The sequence below is a fragment of the Camelus dromedarius genome, chromosome 5 (assembly GCF_036321535.1).
Source record: "Camelus dromedarius isolate mCamDro1 chromosome 5, mCamDro1.pat, whole genome shotgun sequence".
NCBI lineage: Eukaryota > Metazoa > Chordata > Mammalia > Artiodactyla > Camelidae > Camelus > Camelus dromedarius.
Window position 1 is genome coordinate 81,096,962 of NC_087440.1, and position 23,851 is coordinate 81,120,812.

The following is a 23,851-nucleotide window of genomic DNA, read 5'->3' on the forward strand; positions in this document are numbered from 1 at the left end:
TCCCTTACCTCCCGGCTGCTGTCATTCCAATGGGAGTGATGGGCAAGGGCCGGACTCCAGGAAACAGGCCTCGGCTCAGAACCCGTGCTCCATTTTGTATCACTCCTGGAGGAACTGGAAAAGCAAAAAGGAAAAAGATACCACATGTGAATTCAATTGTGAATATTTCTGCTCTGAGTCCAGAGAGAGAGAGCAGAGAGAAGGCGACAGTCACAGGCAGAGAGAGCAAAGAAACACACACACACACAGAGGGAGAAAGAGACAGAAAAAAGGTACCCACAGAGCAAGACGGAAAGATAGAAAGACACCATCGCTCAAGAAAGCGATTCAGTCAGCCAAGTCAGACCAATAGCTTACAGTCAAATTATTGATGCCTTGGTTAAAAAAAAATGTGGCTTCAAACATTATTTTCTTACATTTATTAAATCTAAGCTTTTATCTCTAGTCAGACCCTAACAAGATCTCAAGAATCTGACACCATCTGACAGCAGATGAGCAAACAAAAACATCTCCTCATGCGGCTCTGGTCATGGTCAGAAGTGGAGAACATCTTTCTACGTGCCCTTAATCCAACAAGGGAAAAAGCCAGAAAGATAGCAGGGCCGAATTTACAAGCTACTCAGCGCTTCAGCTCTCATACCTCATCTCACAACCGTCTCGGCCGCCAGAGGAAAGGCCCCTCCTGTGTTGTTGGGGGTGAAGGGTTGTCAGTGGCAGGGCTCTGGCTTCCGCCTCGGGATCGCACAGCCCACTCCTCCTAACCTGAAGCTCCTCCCAAGCAAATCTCCCGAGAGCTCGCCCGGCATCCCATGGCCTCCTAAACACACTCATCCCTGGATTAATCCTAAGCCAACATTTCCTCCAGCGATCATCAGATACTGTTCATGTTACATACAAACTCATGGTGGCCTCACACCAATCGGAGGGTTTACAGAACCAGGGGGACCAGAGGAAATCCCTGGTATTCTATCTATTTTTGACCTCCCAAGCAGCAGTTCCATTTGGTTTGAGCTAATGTTCTGACTGCACCACCAGCACTCCTCCATGTGTCTGCCCCTGGGGCCAGGAGAGCATCGTGAGCGGGAACGCTGCTGGAGGACTTGTACACCTGCGTGTCAACCTCAGTTCTTTTTCTGGCACTAGCACGAGCTCATGAAATCTCTTTTTCCCTTCCTGAACAGTTCTCTAAAACCCCTTCTGCTGTCACCATCCTAAAGAGTCCCCAAAGCTCTGGCTATGTTCATGCAGCCCCTGGCCCAGTCTCACCCAGGGACAAGGTGGACAAGTTGTGCCTTCTCAAACAAAGGCCTTACCAAAATGGCCCTAGAAAATCATATCTTCAAAAAATGAAAACCACTCTGGATATCAAGTTTTAAAAGCTGGTATTGTTTGTGTAGAATACTTTTTCCAAAACACACAGTACATACGTTTTACTCTTGTAATTTTCAGATCTTGAAGAACATCTTTACAGAAACGTTCCAAACCTTCAGTTATGTCTTTCACGTAGGATGAATGCTCACACTTGAACATGGATAAAGTTATAGACTGATTCTTTGGGCATTCTGCAACTCCTGCTAAGATTTTTTTGCCATGTCTTGTCCAGGTTTGTGTAAGGCCCTGTTACTAGGTTTTATAAGAGGTGGGGTGGGAGACAAAATTGAAACTAGTGCCTGAAGTCAGTACTACTAGTCCAGTCAGGGTTCTAGAATCCACCCCAACTGTCTCTTCCCGTATTTAACTACGAAGGTAGGTTGAATTAGATGAGGAACTCCTACCCATTCCTTACTATCAGCCTGATTTCAGATATTAGATCATCCGAGGCAGGGCACTCACCAGGTATCTTAAAAGCATGAAACCTGTTATCATGTGATATTGCAGCTAACTATCATAGTTTGCTTTGTTGATGAGTTCTCTATTAGGGAGTATCTGGAATTTATATTACCTGATTTAATCATTGAAAGACTAAAGCTACAAGACAGTGGGGCACTGGTGTAAGTGCAGACGTACAGATTAAGGGAACAGAACAGACCCAGAAATAGACTCATGTGTACGTGGTCAACTGATTTTTGACAAAAATATGCAGACAACACAATGAGGGAAGGAGATTTAGAATAATCAGAGGTCCATTTGGAAAAATAAGAACCTTGGGCCTTACCTCATACCATATATGAAAATTAATTAGAAACAAATCACAGACCTAAATGTGAGAACTAAAATTACAAAACGTCTAGAAGAAAATATAGGTGGAAAAAATAGCAATAATTCCCAAGGACAAACATATGTAAAAACCAGTGGAATTCTGGAGTCTGTAGATAGATGTTTCAGGTTGCTTGAAAAGACAGTTTTGTTTTTTTTTTTTGGTCTGTCTATCTATTGTGGATCGTGGGAATGAGCTTTTCAATTATTTTGCTGTATGGTACCTCAAAATGGTCAGATAACCACAGCTTCAGTTTAACTCTGATACTACTACTTAATACATCAATCACTGGGGATCTCATCTAGAGCAGCAAGCAAATCTGATAAAATGAACACCCGATACAATAACTTAAATATTTAAAATTCATACCACAGTTATAATCCTTGCCAGTAAAGATGATTACAATCCCATATACAGATTGTATCAATGAATAGATAAAATTACCAAGTACCTGCCTATGTATTAGATGAAGGGGACATAGGGTCATCACAGTTAAATGGAGACAGAGAGAGAACTGAAGAGGCAATGAAAATATACTACAGCAAGTGCTGGGGCAGGGGCTTCTTGGCATGAAGGATGGAGTCACCTACCCCAAATAAAGGGTATCTGGGAAGACTTCCTGTAGGAGGTGCCATTGAAGTTGGAATTAAAAGGCAGAGGAACGGCACATACCAAGCCTGAAAGTGATAAAAATCACCATGTGCACAAGAACTAAAAAATAATTTTGCTAAAGCACATAATCCTAGCAGGAATGAGATGCATTTGGACTTCAGCCCATGGATACTGGGAAAACCATTAAAGGGTTTTGAACAGGGAAGTGGTCTGCAGTGTGGTGGCTGACAGCCAGACTCTGGTGTTAGACAACCTGCGTTTGTGTCCCATCTGTGTCATTTAGTGCCTGTGTCCCCGAGCAAGCTACTTAAGTAAGATGGGGACAAATGGTATTTATCTCACTGAGCACATGGAGATTTAACTGAATTAACAAAGGCACTGCTAGTTAGAAAGTCCATGTTAGTTATCAATATCATCATCATCATCACCATCATCATCATCATCATCCTCATCCTCATCATCACGATCAACATGCCCAGAGCAATCCTGGGTTGGCCGCTGCCTTCTCCAGTTCAAGTGAGCTGAAAGCCCATAAGAACGGAAGGGATAAAATTGGGCTGTGTTGGGAGAACTTGGCCATATTCCTGGTCAAAGAACTTCGCCGGAAGAGCAACCACAGCTCTCACGGTGCTTCCATTCCCCTGGTGCAAATCATGTCAGAGTCACCCCTGTGTCAAAAACACCTGAAATACCTGAAGTCCTGGGCTAAAAACCACTGCAAAGTGAGGAGGACAGACAAGAGCCATGGAGCACACGTTCTCCTGGACTCTGGCACAGCCACGGAGTCAGCTGCCAGACAAAGGGGAAAAGCAGCCTTGAGGACAGAGCCCACGCCCAGAGTCCTCTGCCCAAACACCCAGAACCTCTAAGCACAGGGACATGCCCAGCACCTACTGGAGACCCTCACCGAGCACCTACTGGAGACCGAGTTCTTTCGATGCTCCTTGTCTTATGTAAGCCCTTCAGGGAAGAAGTCCCTGCAGTGGTTAAGAGGACAAGCTTGGGGCAACATGGCCTCCATCCAAAGTCTTGCCCCAGAACTGGCTCTGTGGCTTTGGGCAAGTGCCTTAACTTTTCCGTGCCTCAGTTTCCTCACCTATAAAGTAGGCATAAACATACCTCATAGGATTGTCTTGAAGGTTAAATGAGACAAATTATGCAGATTGCTAGCCCAGTGGCTGGCCCATTATATAAGCTCACCATCCCTGTCATCACAACGTTCGTCTTCCTACTCACTCACTTCCCCATCTCACTTCTCTAGCACCCTCTTGTTAATTTATCTCTAAGGCCCAGGGCCTAATGGACATGGGGAAATTCTTCCAGCCTACTATGCTTTTTGTAGCTAACCCTAACTCTGCACTCACCCATTAGAACATCTTCCTGGTTAATGAACTGTATTCACTTCAAAGAGCGTCTCATGGATGGAGCTATCCCGCAGCACTAAAAGGTTTTCCCTGAGCTATTTTCTGAACCTCACAAGACTTCTGGCATGTAAACTAGGCTCTTCTTCTGAATCTTGGAGCTCGTTCTCAAATGAGCTGCCACTGAACGCCGCCTCTGCCAATCCCAGCATTTCTCAGTCCTTATTGTTGTCAGTGCTCTTCATGGGGGGGGGGGGGTGCGCGGACGTGCTCCTCTCTGCTCACTGGCTGCCAGGAGCCAGCTGTGACACTTAACTGTTCCCCCATCCTTTCTCCTTTCCGTCTCCATCCCCAAGTGTCAGGAAAGTGGCTTCTGAAAAATGAATCACAGCCAGTCTAAAATGTCTGAGAAAGACATTCTGAGGTCCCCACTTCACTCCTTTTTTTGAGTCTGGGATTCTGAAGGAATGAGTCTGCCACTCCTCAGCCCTTTCCCTATCAGCATATCTATTCCTTTCCTTTACTCTGTACTTCCCTCATGGATATCGGAACACTTAAACCCCAAGTCCTTTAAACCAGTACACCCCACCCAATATGCTAGAGCAACACCTGGGCTCCCGCTACAGAAAAGATGTCATAAGAGACTGGACAATTAAAATCAATTTCAGGTTCGGATTTGTGGCTCTCAGTAGAAAAGGCACAGGCCTCCAGCATCATCCCTGTTTGGTTAGATCAGTGAAATACTTGGCTCTTACAGGAGAGAAGACACATGTCTGAGACTCCAATCCTGGGACGAAGTCCCCTGGACACATCAGCACGAGGGCTCCCAGTGCACACTGATCAGCCACTTTATCCTACGGTGCCAAGCGACCCTAAACGTCCTGATTTTTAACCGGCAAGAAAGCAACACTCACACACACAAAAAGAGTCAAATCAAGCAGCACCGCTCGCTGTGATCTAAATGCAATTGCCTTGAGAACCGAAAAAAAAAAGTTGGTGGCACAAGATGAACTTTCCTCCACGGCTCCACCACCCCTCAGCTCTTCCCCGTCCTGGCTTCCCCAGCTTCCCTCCTGGTGCTCAGTTTCCTTGATTTTCACAGCTTCTAAAATTAACCTCTGAGCTCCTACTGCTGCCTTTGGAGAGCAGCCCTGGCTAAGGCAACTAGAGGCCATAAGCTGAGCAGCAGGTGACTCTGATAATCCTTCCCTTTCCTCAACGTGGCCTTTGCACCTGCTCACTTGGAAGGATGCTGGGGAGGGGGCTGAAACAGGGGAGCCTACTTCCTGGTTGCCTTTCTCCTCTGGTGCCTGGGTGCCTGGTGCATCTGATACACACCCCAGTTCTGGGGGAGGTGGGGAAAAGGAGGTGCAGAACGCCGCCTCCTCCCCTCCTCTCCCTCTGTCCCATTTTGTTGGTTTGTTTATTATCCACAGTTCCTCTGGGAACACTCCAACCAGGGATTATGTAAGCCTTTGAAGATGGGTAATTGTGATCTGACTTCTCCTGACTTAAGAACGATTCCTCCATTGGGGTTAAAGATGACTCACAGGGCTTGTCAAGGGGGAACTGCAAAGCAGGTACTCAACTAGACTCCAGAAGCTGGAATTAGTCTACACAGCCACTTCTCTTCTGGAAAGGGGTGGGGGGAGAAGGTAAATAGACTGACTAGAAGCATATTCAAAAATTCAAGAGATAATGGGGCAGCAGTGTCCTATGTAGACTTTTCTGGAAGCAGTGTCCTACAGAGTATGTTAGACATGATAGCACACCTTGTAGAACGTTCCCTATGCTGCAAACTGGCAAAGTCCGAAAATGATACCGTTACCACCAGTGCTGCTGGGGGAGACAAAATGTCGCAGCCTGAGATTACCAGATGCATCACTGAAAGTGAAGCATCCGACTGCAGGGAGGGGCTGAGGGGGCCCACAGGGAGACCAGCTCAAGCCATACATGGTGCAGTGAGCGCCCTTGGGATGGGGGCAGGGGGCAGATAAAGGGCTTGGCTGAACGGGGTTTGCACCAGCTTCTTGAGACGTTTCTTTTCGAACGACCTATTCAGCTGAGAACCAGACTGTGACCAGTCTGCCAGCCCTGAGCGAGCTTTGCAGACGCTGAGTGGAGGAAGGAGGAGAGGAAAAGATCTAAGTGGCTGCCGTCTGGTGACCTCAAGTGGAGTGGCTACGGAGGGCAATGACAAAGGAAAAGCCTTTCAAACCTTGTAGACCAGCCTCTGCTGGGAGTGACAGCGGCAGACAGACTAGGTTGGTGGCCCCCGTTCAAACAGGGGCACCACACACCCGGCAGGTGAAAACAAGAGACTATAAATAGCAGCACACGAGGAGGCTCAGACCAGCGCGGCAGAGAACGCAGGCAGGCTCTGCGCAGACAGGAACCCCCGCTCCCCTCGATGCGCAGCGGCCGGGCCTCCGACCTGGCTGATGCATGTACACATCCTCACCGGGACGCGGGCACACACACCCCTCCGCAGGCTGCCCCACCGCCTGGGGGTCTGCTGCCCTTGAACCTGTTTGCTGAGGGGGCACCTCTCACTTTTTCCAGGCCTTGGGCAAAGCCGGCGGGGCAGGGGATGGTGGCTCCATCACGGTAGGTCTGCAGTGCTGCTCCCTTTCGGGAGGGAGGGACCGCATCACATCCCGGGACAAGAAACATTAGGCAGGGAGGGGAGGGAGAGTGAAGCAAAGAAGAGCTAAGTGAAAACAGAAGCCTGGCGCTGGAGACACAGCCTCTGACTGCGTTTCTCAGGAGGCTGAGGAGGGGCCCCCTGGCTCTCCCAAGCGCACGAAGAGGAGCTCAACGCACGCTCACGTCCTTCCTACAGTACCGCTCCAGTCGGCTGGGGCTTCACACTCTGCCCGCTGACTATGCGCTGGCTTGGCCTCTGGGGGATTTTCCGGGGGCCTGGGGTCAGAAAGGTGGGGAAGGTGAAAACAGAGGTGATGTCCGACCCTCTCTCCGGTCTTTACATTTACCTGTCTGCTGCTCCCGCCAGCAGCGTCTCCTTCCACAACATTCACGGGCTTCCTGGTTCCTCCCAGGACCCTGGGGCCCCCTCTTGGCGGGGTGCCTTCGTGAAGGCTGCGGCCAGGTTTCTCCCAGTGTTCAGAGCCAGGTGGGAAAACCTTCTAAAAGTGACCCGACAGCCTCAACACATGAGCGCGGAGCTTTGAAAAACTCAAATTCAGCATTTCAAGTAAATAAGGCTACGAATACCCAGAAAAAAGAATGACTACCGCTGGTGTTACAGTGAAGGAGAGGGGAGAAGCTCCCTCAGCCATGGAAATGTTAAACACAACGTCTCAGCTCAACAGAATCAGCCCTTTCCCTTCGCTATCTGTGGTCAAGAATCGAGTTTTAAGGGACTTCTGGAAAGCTGCTGAAGGTCCGCTGATGGACCAGTCCCCGTGCCGTTTCCCTCTTAACTCCATTATTCCAGGTCATCAAATTATTTCTTTAAACCAGCGATCACTGCGGACGGTGGCTGGGTGCTAGGAAGGTGCTGGAATCTCACACAGCTCTGATAGATCAGTACGCAGCCCCCCCCCCATGATGAATTATGCAACTTGGTTACAGTCTGGTCTATACTCCTGCAAGTCATCTGAGACTGGAGCTGTGTGTGTGTGTTTCCATTTCCTTGTAACATCAAACATCATTTAAAACCCCCACTACAGGTTAACTGCTAGTTACAGGACTGCACCGACCACACACCTGCTTAGCACTGGTGCCTTCATCACAGAGGTGTGGACAGCCTGACATGTCAATTGCTGGCAAGCTGAGTTTAGCAAAGAGAGAATGAGAATTCTGTGCCTTTAGATCAGGTAACGGCAGCCTGTGGCGGAGGGATGAGTCTCTCCTGAGAGTGCTTGGCTGCACCTCTTGGGTCTTTTAAAAAAGGAATAGGTAAGAAAGGATGGAGTCAGATTTCCTAAGGCTGCTGGAAGGCTGTGATGAGTGGAATGCAGGGAAGGATGGGCTAGAACACCACATCAAAAGACATGTGTGGTGGGCCTGGGACTGGATGTTCCCCTGTGGGAGACACTATCTGCTCCAGAAGTGGGGACTCCCTTGCTCAGGAGGCCATGCAGCCCTCGGAGAACCAGAGTCCAGAATGGGCTGAAGGCCCAGCGCTCAAAAGGAGGTAAGTGGGTGCCAGTCCGGGTGGGCGTTATGGTAGGTCTGCTGCTTCATGCCGCCACCTCCACACCATGGGCTGTAGCCCCAGGAGGAGCCTGACCGTGAGCTGAGTGGGCCGTGGTGAATGAGCTGGCTGTCTGCTCAGCAGGATGCTGGTAGGGGTGGAATGTGGGCAGAGGAACTGGCCTCATGTCGCAGGGAGGAAGGGACAGATGTCTGCATTTGGGTCACTTGTCATCATTTGGGAAGGAGATCTTTCTAAAAACGTGGTAGCTCCAGAGGTGGGGAAAAAACATCAGATGGTGGCTAGAGAGAAGTTCAAGTTAGGAAAATTTTCTCAAGCTTCACATTGCTCAGTGGCCCAAGAAGGTGAAGAGAGGAGCCCTGCTTGGCTGACCAGCCCTGCCTGTCCACCTGTGGCACCTTCAGAGGCTGCTGGGGACGATCTGGGGTAGGGGTTCCATGACCAAGGCTGCTGCAAGCTCCTGCACACCAGCCTCTCCAGATTTTCCTCTCCTCTCTCTCAAATGGTAGTTTGTTACTAACGAGGTCCCCAAGGGGAAAGGAATGTCTAAAAACGGGCACTGAGGAGTTCCACAACTGCTCAGCTGGTCCCCTGGAGCATCTTCTAGGAGAAACTACAAGCTCACAGAAACAATTCCTGCAGGAGAAAGGGTCTCTCCTCTGGGACTCATAACAGGGTCTACATCCCTTCCCCCAAGTCTTCAGCCCTGAAATTACTTTAGAACTTTGTCATCTTGGAAACACACCTATGCATTCATTCATACATCTGCATGGCCGCATCTTGATATGCACATGTATGTAATCATGCACTCAGGTAGTTCAAAGTGATCCTGTAAGGGAAGTTCTGCTTGAGCATTAGTTCTTCCTATGGCTTGGTGTATAAAGGAGAAGGTTAAGTTCACAAACTATGGTGCTGTAGGCTATAGAAATATCTACTCACAACCTGCTTGTATCTCAGGGGGAGTATTCAAAAGCATCATGGCACTGGCAGCATCAATGTCAGGATCTGGAAAAATCAACCAATAAATAACATTATTTACAACGGGGCTGGTGTGTGTGTGTGTGTGTGTGTGTGTGCGCGTGTGTTTGCTCCCCCTGCAAGTTACAGTTTATGAATGCAACAGAGAAAAAAAAAATTCAGGAATTAGAGGAGCTATCCCAAAGGTGACTTTTTTCCCATTTGGATTTGCAAGAAAGAATGAGATTTAAGGGGCACGTTAGCAAGTTTTGCAGACAAAGCACGGGTTTCTTCTCACTTTGCTCATTTTGTAATTTGCACTGTACAGTCCTGATAAGTTGCTGATCTTTGTACCCGCATGGCTTTTTGCCCCTGGGGTGGAGGAGTAGGAGGGTGGGGTGACAATAGGAAGTTCAGCCACAGGAATCTTTAATGAACTGGGGAAGCTCACAGCACCAAGAAGAGAAAGCCCTAAATACACCTGCATCTAGTGAGATACAAACAAGACATTTGGTCATTTCCACTTGTCAGCAGAATGTAAACCGTGTTTTATGAGGTTGTCACAGCAGTGGTGGTGGCAGCGAAGGCATTAAAAACACACACACTTAAAATATAAAAAGAAAAATTAAAGTTCTGATGGTGAGGGGACAACATTTGCTTCCACATCTATTATTGCTTTTAATATGGGACCAAAAAAAAAAAAATACTCATCACTTCATTGCTATCAGTCTTAATAGGTTTCTGAATCCTTTCTGATCCACCGGTTGACAGATGGTAGGTTATATACAGACAGAAAAATATTATCCTTTTATAACTAAATTCATTTTCCTCTGAGAAACAGCAGCGCTGCTGCTATGGAAATGAAAGTCACCATGGCAACAGTAAACAACCCCCAAGAACGGTCAGTGAATAGGCTGAAAAGAACAGCTGCCCCAGCGCAGCGTCCCAGCTGCCCTGGGGCGAAATTCGCTAATAGTGCAGTGATGCCGTGAGACAGGCGCTGCCGCCTGTGCTGGGTCCACATAAAGGAAGTCGACATCAAAACGCCTGCCCTTGCAGATTACTACCTCTGTGTCCGCTAAACCCGTGGACTAATGATGGGAGGGGGCGGATGGGGGGCTTGCACTTGTCAGTTTTCGTACAAATTACGTACCAAAAAATTCAATTTACTACTAATGGCACCATGACACTTTATTTTAGATTTTATGTTAGAAAATGACTTTTTTTTTTTTTTTACTGTTTTAAAAAGTACATTCTTCATACTTTTTATGTGCACTTTAATTCCAGGGGAGTAATGTGATGCAGTATAAAGCCCCAGAAGCGATTAATAATACGGGGGATGCTGGCTCCAGAAGACAATGTTTCCAAAAAGAGAGAAGAAAAAAAAAAAAAAAACGTAAAGGAACTTGACTCTGCAGGCCTTTTGCTATTTTGCCTGCAGGAGGCCCATTACTTATGGAGTGAAAGTTTATTTTAATAAGTACATAGTGTGAGAAATGGATCAATTAACTTATCTGACAACTCCTGGGGTGAAATTCCTAAAACAGTCATTGATTCCAACTGATATATATTTATATACATACTAGTTGAATGATGAACCAAAAAAACTTAAAATTTCCACTCAGTGCTCCCAAGGTTGCTGCTGCTCCTGCCCTCTCTTCCCCCACCAAGATGAAGGGCTCACAGTGTCAGGGTACTGCTGGCACCCCACAAGCTGCAGGGAGCAAGCAGCTCCTGGGAGATGCCGTGGGGGGCTGAGGCCTTTCTCAGGACTGAGAAAACATGCCTGTCTCACCAAGCAAGCGTTCTTTGCCATCTTCGAGAACACAAGTGCTGAAGGCAACCCAGGCTTGGCCTGGCTGGTTGGTCTGCACCTCCCCAGGCCATGCTCACCCACCGATTTCCTGAGTGACCAGGAGGTATGATGGGGACAGAACAAGAGGAAGTACAGTTAAGAAGTCTGGAGTCTTTTCTTATTTATTTTCTCAGAAAATTAAAGAGAGTAGTTCTGTACTTTTCAAAAACACATCTGACCAGGAGGAAGTTGTAAAGGGCCATGGATAGAAAGATGAAATGAAAGAAATGAAAAAAGAGGAGAAAAGAGAACCTGAAAGGGAAAGAGTAACGTCAACATGACACGGATTTCACAGAACCTAAGTGGGGCAGCCCCCCAAGGGCAACACGGGGAGTGCTTCAGACCCACACAACATCCACCCACCCGACCCCACCCGACCCCACCCCACCCCAGCCAAGCCAAACAAACACATAAGCTAAGTAAAAATAGGATGCTTTAGGACAAGCGCCCCAGTCCTTCCTTTCAACCAGATTTGCCGTGTCTGAGGCCTCCACGGATAAACATTCTGATGCTATCTTGGCACTCCTGCTGGTCTCCAGGCATCTGGAGAAGGTGTAACACCCAGTCTTCTCATTATCTCATTCATAATCAATTCCTAAGCCCCACTCTCCATCCTCAATGGGGCAGTTTCAATATGCAGCCCTATGAGCAGAACGGAATGGGCGGTAAGGCACAGGATGCCACTCTCATGACATTTTGGCAGGTGAACTGGCAAACATATGAGAATTGCAAATGGTATGAGAAAACGTGATGGAGCATCTGTGCAGGTGTGTGTACCCTGCATGACAGTGCCAGCCCTTCCCTGGGGGTTACACTGAGGGTCATTCTTGGTGTTCAGGTTGATGGGTCTGACAAATTTTCTACCAGTGCTACCACCATTATCAAGATAAAGAGCACAGCTAAGATACAGATTTCCACTGCGTCAAAGTTTCCTTGTGCCCCTTTGCAGTCATCCCTACCCTTGCTCTCAGCAACTACCGATTTGCCTTCTGTTATTGATCCATGATGTGGTCTGAACACTCCTATTACTGCTATTCCCAAGTAGTACTCCGTCCTACGGATGCACTACAATTTTTCTTATCTGTCCACTTATAGATGGACATTTGGGTTGGTTCCAGTTTGGGACCTTACAAAAAGAGCTGCTGTGAACCTTTGTACCAGTCTTTTGAGAACAGCTGTTTTCATCCTTTTGGGTAATTACTGGTTAACTGTATGTTTAACTTTATAGGTGACTGACAAACTCTTTTCCAGAGAGGCTGTACCGTATGAGTTCCAGTTGCTCACATTTTTGTCAACACTTGAAATCGTCAAACTTCTAAAATGGTAGCCATTTTAGACGTGTAGTCAAATTTCCTTGTGGCTTTAATTTGTATTTCTCTCCTGACAAACGATGCTGAACATCCTTTCATGTGCTCAACGGCCATTTGTATACCTTCTTCTGTGGAAAGCCTGTTCAAGTTTGTGCTCGTTTTTAAACTGGGTTGTTCAACTCCTTATTATTGAATTGTAAGGTTTCTTTAAACATTCTGGATAGAAATCCACTGAGAGATACAAGGTTTTTCAGTCCATGTCTTGTCTACTCAGTTTCTTGGTAGTGTCTTTTAATAAGCAGAAATTTGAAATTTTTGTGAAGTCCAATTTATCCATTTCTTTTATAGTTCAGTGCTTTTGTGTCCCAAATAAGAAATCTTTGCTGACCCCAAAGTTGCAAAGAATTGCCTCCTGAGTGACATCTTTTTTTTGGTCTCATTAGTTAGTGTATCAAATATAACATTATCTGGGTTAAATATTCAGATATAGGTAAATGAGAGTGGAAGTAATCAACCAGATCTTTTCTTTATCCAGTAATCTGGTTAAGCACAGACCTCCCAGAACTGTACAGATCAGTACCAGAAGGGCCCTCTTTGGTTCCAGGTGTGTGGGGGGAAAACCAGGCAGCTTGAGAGAAGTCCTAGTCATGCTTCTATGTCAAAATTCTTTTGGACCCTCTGCTAAAATGCTTTTCACCCCCTGACATCCTGTGTGTGTTTCAGTCTTCAGAGTTGACAATCCCCTCATCTCTCCTCTCTAAAGACATGCTACAATGTTATTAAAATAACTAAGATTTTTTTCCCTTTAAAAAAAAATCAAGAAAGTAATATATGCCCAATGAGAAAAAAATATGCGCTAAGTGGATATAATCTGAGAAATAAATGCCTCCCCTGTGGACCCACACCCAGATTCACATTTTCCTGTAAGTATGTCTAGAAACTGTCTATACAAAGACAGGTGTTTATGGATATTCACTGAAATACCAATACATATATACTTAAAAGCATGCACACATATCTATTCTTTAAAAATTGGTTTATATGGAAAATACTTCTCTGAAAACAATTTTTTGCCCCTATTTTTCACTTAATGACCGATCTTGGCACACCTTCACATTAGTACACATTAGTTGAAGTTGTTTTTGTGACAACTTTTTCAGGCAGAACAACACACCACAGTGTTAGAACTAACATTCTCCTTTAGCCTGCAGACGGTCAGGAGACAGACACAAAGCATTTGTAACCGGAAACCTGGGCCCAGCACACTGCTTCTCTCTACAAATCCTGAGCCCCTGAAGACACCACCTTAGCACTGCAATCCCCTCCTCCTCCTCTCCCAGGCCCCCTGTCCCCTGCCACCACTTCCTATGAGGGCCCAGCGTGGCCCCGGTCTCTCCATCCTCTGCCCACACCCAGCTCTTACTTCCTCAACATCTCTCTGGGGCTCATCCCCAGCTGCCGCCTTGGGAACATGTTAGTTCCCATGAGCACCCGTTGGGTGTCCCTGAAAGACTCTCATTTCCCTGTGCTCAGTTGAGACTGGCGGTGGTCTGCGCCTTTAGGCAGCAGAGGGGCTTTCTGACGGAAGCACATCTTTCCGATAGGATGCTTTTGACCAAGTACACTTGTTTTGGAGCTTTCTGGCTGGAGATGTGTTAGGGGACTGGGCAGTTGTTCTGGAGCTAGAGGATGCTTCTGCTTCGGAGGCATGGCTGACTCTGAAGGAGTAAAACTCCAGGACTGGATTCAGGGGAGGAGAAGCAGTGGGCGGCTGCATCGGATTTTTCACTGGGCTTAAATGGGGAACCTCCCCCGCTAAGATGGTTCCATCCAGCTTACCAGCATGAGAAAAGAAGATACTGTGGCCAGGAACTGTTTTTAGGAATGAAGCTCCACTTGGCTAGTATCCTTTATGTTGTGTCTCTGGGGAATGAGGGTGAGGTGGAGGGGCACAGGAGAATAAAGCAGAGCAACTTGCTTTCTTTTTGGATGGGGTGGGGGTGTTTCCCAGCAGTACCGAACTCAGCCGCTTAATTCCAAAGGCCAAATCATGTACCACCAGGTTAATTCGGTGTAACATCAAGAATGCCACCATGGATGCTTAATAAAATTGTGACCATCCTCAAAACCGAGCCAATCTCAAATCCCATATTAAAAAAAATTCCCCCTTTCTTGTGCTTTAGTAACAAATGTGACTTCTCCTCTGGACCAGTTCCCAGTGGCCCATTTCAATTTTCATCTTTAATGCAGTTGTCTTATCACATTGCCTCTTCTCTGCAGTACGAGACTGAAAAACGGTCACACATCTTAAAGATGTTTTCAAATCCTCTTTCTCCTGAAGGTACATACATGATTATATTACGCTACAGTGAAATAACAGGTAGCAACATTTCCAGAACCAACCGGTTCAGCTGTTTGGATTTAAAAAAATATATATTGTGTTTCATTTTACTAAAATGTGGAGATGGTTTCCTCTGGGCACCGGGCGGAGGCTTTTTCTTTGTGAGTGTGATGGGAAAAGCCCTAGGCAAGGCATGGGGATTCTTGGGTTGGAGTCCTGGGGCGCCGCGTTCATTCCCTTTAAGAGTGATGGATAGCTGTAGACATGGGAGGGGCCGGACTGGTTTTCTTCAGGGTGGGATAATTAGGGATGTGTGTGTGTGTATAATTAGGTTTCATATATGGAGGTACTGGAGATTGAACCCAGGACCTTGTGCCTGCTAAGCACACATTCTACCACTGAGCTATACCTTCCCTGACCCTCTTGCCGAACTGGCTTTAAATCCACAAAGCTCCTGGTTCTGCCCATAATGTCCCCTGACTTCTTCCTTCCCTTCTGGCTCATGGCTGCCAGAATCATGGACTCCAAGGAGTACCTACCAAATGGGGCATCTGCTCTAATGCCATTGGCGGCAGCTAACACCCTTAGCAAGGCTGGAAGACACTCCTATTGTCCCTGGAGTGTGGTGGACTGTCACTCTGGGCATCGGCTGGGTCCACTTCAGAGCAATCCATTCAGCCTGGCATGAGTATTCTATGGGTTCTTGGTGTGGCTTCTGTCAATATCCACTCCCCTTCCTCTGGGATCTGGGGTCACAGGGAAGTGACAGCAGAGACCACTCATTTTAACAAACTAATACAAAAGACGGCCGGAAGCCCCTGGTTCAAACAAATCTGACTGCTACAGAAAAGCTGCCAAAGTGTGAGTACCATCCTTAGCATATCTGAGCTGAGCAACCTAACGAAACAATGATAAGGAAACATTTCCCAAAGGTAAAGCCTGAGAACAACCAACAATCATAACTCTCTTAGAAATCATTTAATTTTCCACAGGGCTAATACGTTTCTCTATTTCTCCCTGTTCCCTTTCATACCTGAAATGTTTTACAGGATGATAAAAGGTCTTTATGTAACTGAATACAAGGGGTTCAAGAAGCACTACAAAAGTACCAAACAATGGATGACACACATGTGGACAAAAATTATCGGATATACGGACACAAAACACATTCAATCAGACGCATACACCAAGGTGCTCAAGTTCTGTCTCACAGTCTTCACTAGAACGTGAGCCCTGCTACAAGGGCTCCTCCTTGCCTGCCTTGTTCACTGCTGTGTCCCCAGCACCGAGAACAGTGCCTGGAGCACAGGGAGGGGGTAGAAAAATAGTTGTTAAACATTTGAATGGATGGCTTGTCCAGTCCAACTGTCTGATGCTCATGCTGATGATCCCAGGGCATAAGCCTCTGGCTGAGCAGCAGAATCCTCTGGAAACTCCAGAAAACCAAACGTCAGCCCCACCCGAGATAACACTTAGTTCGGTAAAAATTCGGAGGACTCTGATGTGCAGGAAAGGGAAAGACCCTCCTTTAGTAGCAGTCAACAGGGGCATGTGAACGCCATCCAGAGAAGCCCACAGAGGATGGCAAATGCTCCCTAGAAATCCTTTATCATCTATAACTTCACAAGATCTCTTTGCTTCAAAATATCTTTATCCAGTTTTTTAAAATACCTCTGCATGAGAACGACACATCTTAAAGTATTTGGTCAATCCCTAAAAATGGAAAAAAAAATACTTAGGTAACTTTTAGGGCTAAGGGAACAAGGAATAGATTAAAACAAATATACAAGCAAGAAAATAAACAAAAAATTCAATAAGGTGTACACTTTCTGGGGAAATTCTGCGTAGATACGCGTGATTTCATTTACATTCACTCCTCATACTCTGTAAGTCAGTGGTTCTCAGTCGGGCACGATTTTGCACCCCTTCCCTCCAGGGGTGAGTGGTAACGTCTGGAGGTATTTCTGATTGTCATGAACGGGTGGGGGTGAGGGGTTTGGTGGGAGCACCGAGCCCAGGGACGCAGCCCTCCTTTCTACAGTGTACATGTCAGCTCCCTGCAGCAAAGAATTATTTGGTTCAAAATGTGACTAGGGCTGAGGTTGAAAAACTCAGTATTAGGCTCCACCTGTACGTGGACTGTCGTCAAGAAAAACAGTTCTTCGAACCAAAGTATCTCACAAAGAACACATCGAAAGTAAACAAATAGATATAAAATTCACTTTGTTGTTGACGTCTTTTTTCTCCCCTTTTTGTAAAATCCCTCAGTGCAGGTTAAGAGAGAGCGGATGTCTATATTTGTGGCTTTGAAACCACCGAAGTAGGAGTCACACTTCTTTGGCTCCTGTTGCAATCAGTCGAGGTATTTGAAACAGCCGCCTCTGATCTCGAAGGCGGCAGGACAGGGGGGCGCTCGCTGTCAGATCTACTGAGGTCATGCACCACGAATATTTCTTCCACCTCCCTTCTGGCTGAAGGTTACTAAGATGGTATTCACCATGGCTGCAAATATCTGCGAGGCTCTCTCACAGCCGGATGGGAGAAAGCGACACTGCTGACCCCAGTGGTCAGTCTTCACGACAGACGGGATTTTACAAACGGACTTCATGTTGTGACTTTTAAAAATCGTCTTTATGACGGGAGTTGGAGCTAGAGAACACCAAAAGCAGCCCTTCTTCTCCAAAAGATAAAGAAAAAAAAAAAACCAAACCAAACTCTTGCTGCTCTGAAGAAATGAATCAAGTTAAAACTAATAATTAAGGGAGTTGAAACTAACAGTTGTTTGTTGCCATGAAAGAGAATCTAATCAAGTTGGGGCAAAATACAGGATGAATAATCTCCACGTGCATTTTAGGATGATCAGGCTCCCCATTCACACATCTTCTGAGTCTTTGTCAGGTTACAAACAGGCACTGGTGGACTCTGAGTGAGGGATTTACTGACTCTAAGGAACAGCACCAGTCAACTCTGCAAATTAGGAACATATTTCAAGCCAGCTTCCCAACGGGGGCATCCTTCTAATTTGTGTAAATTGCCCATTTTTTTTTTTACCTTTTTTTATTGAGTTATAGTCACTTTACAATGCTGTGTCAGATTCCAGTGTAGAACACAATTTTTCAGTTATACCTGAACATACATATATTGTCACATTTTTTTCCACTGTGAGCTACCACAAGATCTTGTATATATTTCCCTGTGCTATACAGTATAATCTTGTTTATCTATTCTGCATATTTTCAAAATTTGTAGATACTGACAGACATATGCAGAATAGATAAACAAGATTATACTGTAAATTGCCCATTTATTGCCCCAATTCCATTTCAGGCAGAGGGGATTCGAGGAAAAGGTTCTGGCAGGTAAGTGCTGAGCTCAGGGTGCTACCTGGGCTGGGGGTCAGAGGACACGGCTGTCACCTCTGTAGGTCTCTGATGCCCCATCTCTAACGTGGGGTGAGAGAGGGTGAGCTGCCGGCCCTGAGGGCCTCGAACTGCTGCTTCCCTGCCTGAGACGTACAGGAAAGTGCCTCGACCTTCCTCAGGGCAGATGCTTCCATACTTCTGTTTTTTTCTGGGGAACAAGAAACATTTTAATTTTGATGTGTTCTGAGTCCCTTAATTCTAAAGTCTCCTTTGCTTCTTCAGAGACATCAGCATTTCATTCCCTATTTTCCCAAATCTGTGCTTCCAATGAATGCAACACCTCCAGCCTTTCCTGGATCCCTTCAGGTCCACCCTTCCTTTCAACCTAGACACTGTCACTCCAACCCCTCTTTTACCTGGCGCTCTGAATTTTCCCAACGATGAATGCTTGCCTCTTTAATATCTTTGATCAGTTGATGGAAATCTTCCTAGCAGCTGCGTGGGAGCAAATGGAAGGAAACCACATGGACTGAGACAGACAGGACAAAGGGTCCAAAATTCTAGAGCTCGAGGACGCGGGCAAAGGTGATAGGAGACCCACGGGTTATGACATCTGTCCCACAAGCTGTAACCATTACTTAAGAGGCTGCTTGTCTGCGGTGGGTTTCTGAAAAACCTTTTTTTAAACTTCTTGTAGGTGAATGAGAAACTGTGTATCCCTCGGAAGTGCCTTCCCCTTTGGACCTCATCGAGCTGTGAATCTCTGCTTACTGCATTCTCTGACTTTTGCCTCTCTGGGGATGCTGTCCTGGTCATGGTGAGCAGAGAAGACACTTGGTGATTCTGTACAGGGGCTTCTGATGCTGGGAGGGAGGAGAGAAGGGGATACATGCTGAGCCTTCTAGACTCTGGAATTCTTTGCTTTGAAAACCTGTTTGCTCCTGGCTTCTTCAACCAGGGATACGGCAAATGCCCACCACCCAGCTGGGACCAGGAAGCCAGCTGTGAGTACAAGATGGTTTCCAGGGGCAGGAACGGGAATGGGGGCTCCATGAGAGCCACATCGATGTCTCAGAGGAAGGATGTACCAGGTCCAGAAGCCAGAGATAGAACCAGGCTGGGGATCCCTGAGACGGGAGCTAAAGGCCCAGCGGGACGATGCGAACACCGGAGGGCTGGGCACATAGCTGGCAGGACGTGCTAGGGGAACTCCAGGGCATCTATCTCAGCGGGTTCTCCCCTCTCCATGCCTTCAGCCTGTCTTCCCCACTATCACTTCTCCCTGCCTACTGGAAGGTCAGCTCCTGCCCAGCCCCCACCCCAGAAGCCACTTCCTCCTCTAGTAAAGGTCACTGGATTTCTGGCAACTCCTGCACAAACTGTTCCCTAGCTCCAGCTGTTCTCATGGTGGCTTGGGCCCCACCAGGCACTTGCAATTCTTGTTGGTGCTGACAATTGAATATTTCCATTTGCACAGCATCTTCAATTAGCTCTGTGTAAAGCTAGGTACATATGCAAAGTCTCTTTCCCAGAAGCACAGATTCCATCTCAGAGTGACAGTGGCAGGTGCGTTAGTGAGGTAAGTAGCACACAGAACGCTGACACGAGTGCTCTAAGACACAGACTGCCTGCCTGCCTGGCTCTCCACTGTCTCCCTTCCAAATATTCAAGGGACGAAGAACTGGAGGACTTAACCCTGAACACAAGGCTCACTTTGTCTGGGAATGCATGTAGTAAGCTGACTCATAAGAATTTCAAAAGGGACCACGGAACGATTGATTTTCCCAGATCTGACAGGTGACTGTCATCAGATAGGACACGTCAGAACTAAGCCTTACCCCAGGCTTTCCACAGCAAGGTCCACCACACTGAATGACACACATCACCCCAGTGTAGCACACTGCCACCTTTATGTGCTTGCGCCATAAATAATCAGTTGAGCCATCTCTTCACTGAAAAAGGGTTTTCCCACACTGAAATCAACTTCTGTACCAAAGAGCCGCTCCTCAGTCACTGAAAGAGGAGACCACTGCCACTCTGGGCACTAATCTCTGCCATCAGGGTCCCTCCACAGCTGGCCAGTGGTCAGGTCAACACTCTACATCTGGGAGTAACGCCCGGCATTGCCCTTTTTAAATTCAAGACAAGTCAGAGGGTGCTCTAAGAACCCATCTGCAGTCAGAGGATGAGGGTAGGGGTAAGGAGAACAAATTAAAAATAAAAGAATTCACCTGCTGCAGTCCATCAAGTCATCAGTCACAGCATCCCCAGAGAGGGGTGCCCGGAGAGGCTGGAACCAGAGATGCAGTAAGTAGTGACTGACGGCCGGATGGAGGTGGGGGTGGGGGCTGGGAAGGGACATCAGAAGGACACGCAGTTCCCCACCCTGACCCTTTGTGTCTGCACCCCAGGGACTTGAGTTCACGTGCACATCGCTGAACTCCCTCACTTTGCTACAATGGATTTCCAAATGAAAGTTTAGGGTGTTCTCTGGGGAGAGGCCTGCCTACCCACCAAGGTCAGGTTCAGACTGCAGCCTGGGGCAGGCAGACAGCGGCCACGCTGACGGGCCCAGGCTGGGCTGTGGGTGCGGGACAGGCAGGTGTAGGGCAAGGCAGAATCATCGCAGGCTCGCGCAGTCTCCCGTGGTTTCTCTAGCTAGTCTGGAGGGCACGTCCATCCAGAGTGCCCCAAAGCTGGGCAGCTGACCAGCAGAGGGCCGGCGAAGCGGGGACATTCAAAAAAAGCAAATGTCATGTTAGGACTCTCTGGCTACCCTGCTCCCAGATGAAAAGTCACAAGAATTTACTACTAAAACCTAGTTATTTAAATCTTGTTTGAGGCATCTTAAGACCTGAAGGAAACAAACAGGTTCCCTTCCCTACACACACACGCACACACACACACACACACCCTACAATCACTGGCTGACATCATCATGCTGCCTTGGTGAGTGGGTCCTTGGAAAGCCCATCTCTCTCCCTTAGAGACCTGAGTTTCAGAGACCAGGAGGACTCAAAGCAGGGGGAAGCGCATTTCCCATCAGAGACTTGGAGGTCCTTATTCTCGCTTTAGTCTGTACACAACAAGCTGTACACAAACAAACCCACGTCACTCCTGGGAGGCTGGGGTGCATCCTTCATCAGGAATGATGCTGATGCCGCTGGACCATCTCCTCAGCTATTCTTCCAAAGGGAATCGGGGCCGCGGATTCTCGCAACAGGATTACTGGTCACTGAGCTCTGTCGGGGCCTCAGTTTTAAAGCTTAGCCTTTTACGCTTTCTGATCTAATCCTCACATTAGGAAAAAATAAAAATAAAAAGCACATCTGTTGCTTTTTTTTTTTTTAAACCTTTGTGTAGTCCTCTGAAACATGTTTATTCGGAAACAACTTACACTATGAAATTCACTGATTGGAAAATAAAAACAGAGCACCACATGGCACTCGTTTTCATTTATCCTACAGGGGATCTTTACCTAATGTCTGTCTCCAAGCTGGCTCCTGGGATGTCCTCCACCTTTTAGGGGTTGCAAAGAAAGTGGAGACAATGAGGAGGCTCTAATAGTATAATGGTTATTTATTCTGTTCCCACTGCAAAGCACATGCTCAACTGCATAGAAGGAGACACTGGGCCCATCCACCCATCATTGAGAACAAAAAAATATCGTTCAGATGTTAAGAACTAATTCACTTTGGACACGATTAAATATGGAAATACATGGAAATACGGATTCAAGATTAAGACCACAAATAAAAGTATCATGGAAACAAAAGGATTAAGTTTTCTACCCAACAAGATTGACACACAGCACTGTGCTCCTGGGAGAGAAATCCCGAAGGAGACATGGGCCAGCTGGGAAACCCACTGCCTCTCAGCGGGGAAGACCCCTGCACTCAGAGCCCGTGGCGGGGCAGGGAGATGATTAGCGCGGGGTCAAAATTTAGTCTAACCACGAAGGAATGAGCTGATCTTCTGGTGGCTGAATGGGAAACCAATTCTAAAGACAATCTCTACAGAAGTTTCCAGATCAGTTTTTGGCATCCCTGGAGTATTTTGCCTGTAAGAACTCTATTTTGAAATCTCTCTCTCTCTTTTTTTTGGATGTGCTTGGAAAAAAAAATTTGCTCTTCTTACTCTCCAGCCACATAGCATACATGGCTAAAACAACCCGGAGGTAACAACACTAAATAAATATAATGTGGAACAGAATAGGCAAGAGCTTGGTTAGGGAAGCATGATTTTAAAGATGAGTTCAGGCCAAACCCAATTTCCTTCTGCAGATGCTATATATTCATTCCAGAACTCTCAATGCTAAGCCAGACCAAAGCTTACAGTTTGTGTCTGGGGCATACTTGCTTTCAGAAAAACCAAGAGAGATGACCATCACCAGACAATGTGATGAACAGACCCAGGGAGACTCTTAAGGTAAAATGGACAAAAGGTGACAGTGTGGATGGGGGAAGGTCTGTTCCCACTGGGGCTGCAGCAAGGACTAAACCACCTGGAGGCAGCTTTGCAGGCCAGCTGGGGGATCGGGTGACTTTGTGACAGCAACTGGGTTCCTTCTCTGACCGTGAAAGGCGCATTTCATCTTTAAAAAGGAAAAAAGTTACAGCAAATATTATGCGAGCAAAACTAAACCAAGAACGTTGGAAAACAGAGAAGGAAAAATCCACCTGCGCAACCACCAACCCGCGGCTCGCCCTCGGGGGCCCTTCTGGGAAGGCTCCCCGCGCGGTTCTCACTAAGCTCAGGCAAACCCTGCCTGGGAGCCTGCAGACCCAGGCTGTGTGGGGGATCAGGGTGGCGGATGTGCTTTTAGGGGCGGGGCTTTGGGAAGCAGGTGGAGGGGAAATCAAAGTGTGCGTTTTGAAGTCTTTCCCAATTCCTACTCTGAAGAAACCCCCAAATCCCGTTTCTGCAGACTCTGATCACCAAGGTGACCGGTGACAGGCATTCAACCCACCCTGCTGGCCAGGCAGGCACGAGCTGACCCTACTGCCACCAGCCTCCTGTCTCCACAATGATCACTGCTCCAGAGAACGTTGTACGTCTGTGATGAAGGCAGGCAGGGTGTGGAAGAGGGAGGTAAAGACAGCAAGAAATCTGAGCTTTGGCTTGAATTATGATGGAGAGAAAATGCTGAGAAGCCAAACCCCTCCCTCCTCCACTTAGCATTTATGTCTCATTGTTTCTCTCCTGGTAAGACAAAGAATTTGTTTAAAAAAGTTTTTTCCTTTTTTTTTTTTACAAAAAGTTCTTCAGAGGCTAATCTTACCTAAAATCGAACCTGCATGTTCAACACAGTATTCTGAGTCCTGCCAACTATACCAACAAAACACCAAAACCCACAACAAAACAAATAAATGAAATACACAGCAGTCCCTGAAAGTTACTTTTCACTCAGTCTGCTGCACCTTGCATGCAGACTGATGGAATTGATGGCAAAATGGAACGAATGAACCCAGATCCCCGTGCATCCCCCTGAGCAAGGCTCCTCTGAGAGCACCTACCTGTTGCCTCCTGCAAAAGGCTCCCAAGGCACTTTTAGGACTTGTCACCCGGTGCTGTAACAGCCAGGTGAGGGCTCAGGGGATGCCGGCAGCAGAGGGGTGGCTAGCCACATCTGAATGCATGGAGGCAAGTGGTACATGGCAAGGCCGAGTACAGCTC

General features: G+C 47.1%; 1 protein-coding gene across 9 annotated transcripts in view; it reads right to left on the bottom strand.

Moving 5' to 3' along the window:
- FOXN3 (forkhead box N3) overlaps positions 1 to 23,851 on the bottom strand; it is a 366,752-nt gene that overhangs the window by 23,441 nt on the left and 319,460 nt on the right. For 7 of the 9 annotated variants that reach the window (XM_064486179.1, XM_031454166.2, XM_064486180.1 and 4 more), the window contains 2 exons: positions 9,290 to 9,355; positions 9 to 114 (listed from right to left, as the gene is read on the bottom strand). In XM_064486179.1, coding sequence (XP_064342249.1) covers positions 9 to 114; positions 9,290 to 9,355 — 172 coding nt within the window. The remainder of the gene's footprint in view (positions 1 to 8; positions 115 to 9,289; positions 9,356 to 23,851) is intronic. The other 2 variants (XM_031454168.2, XM_031454169.2) reach the window with 2 other exon arrangements.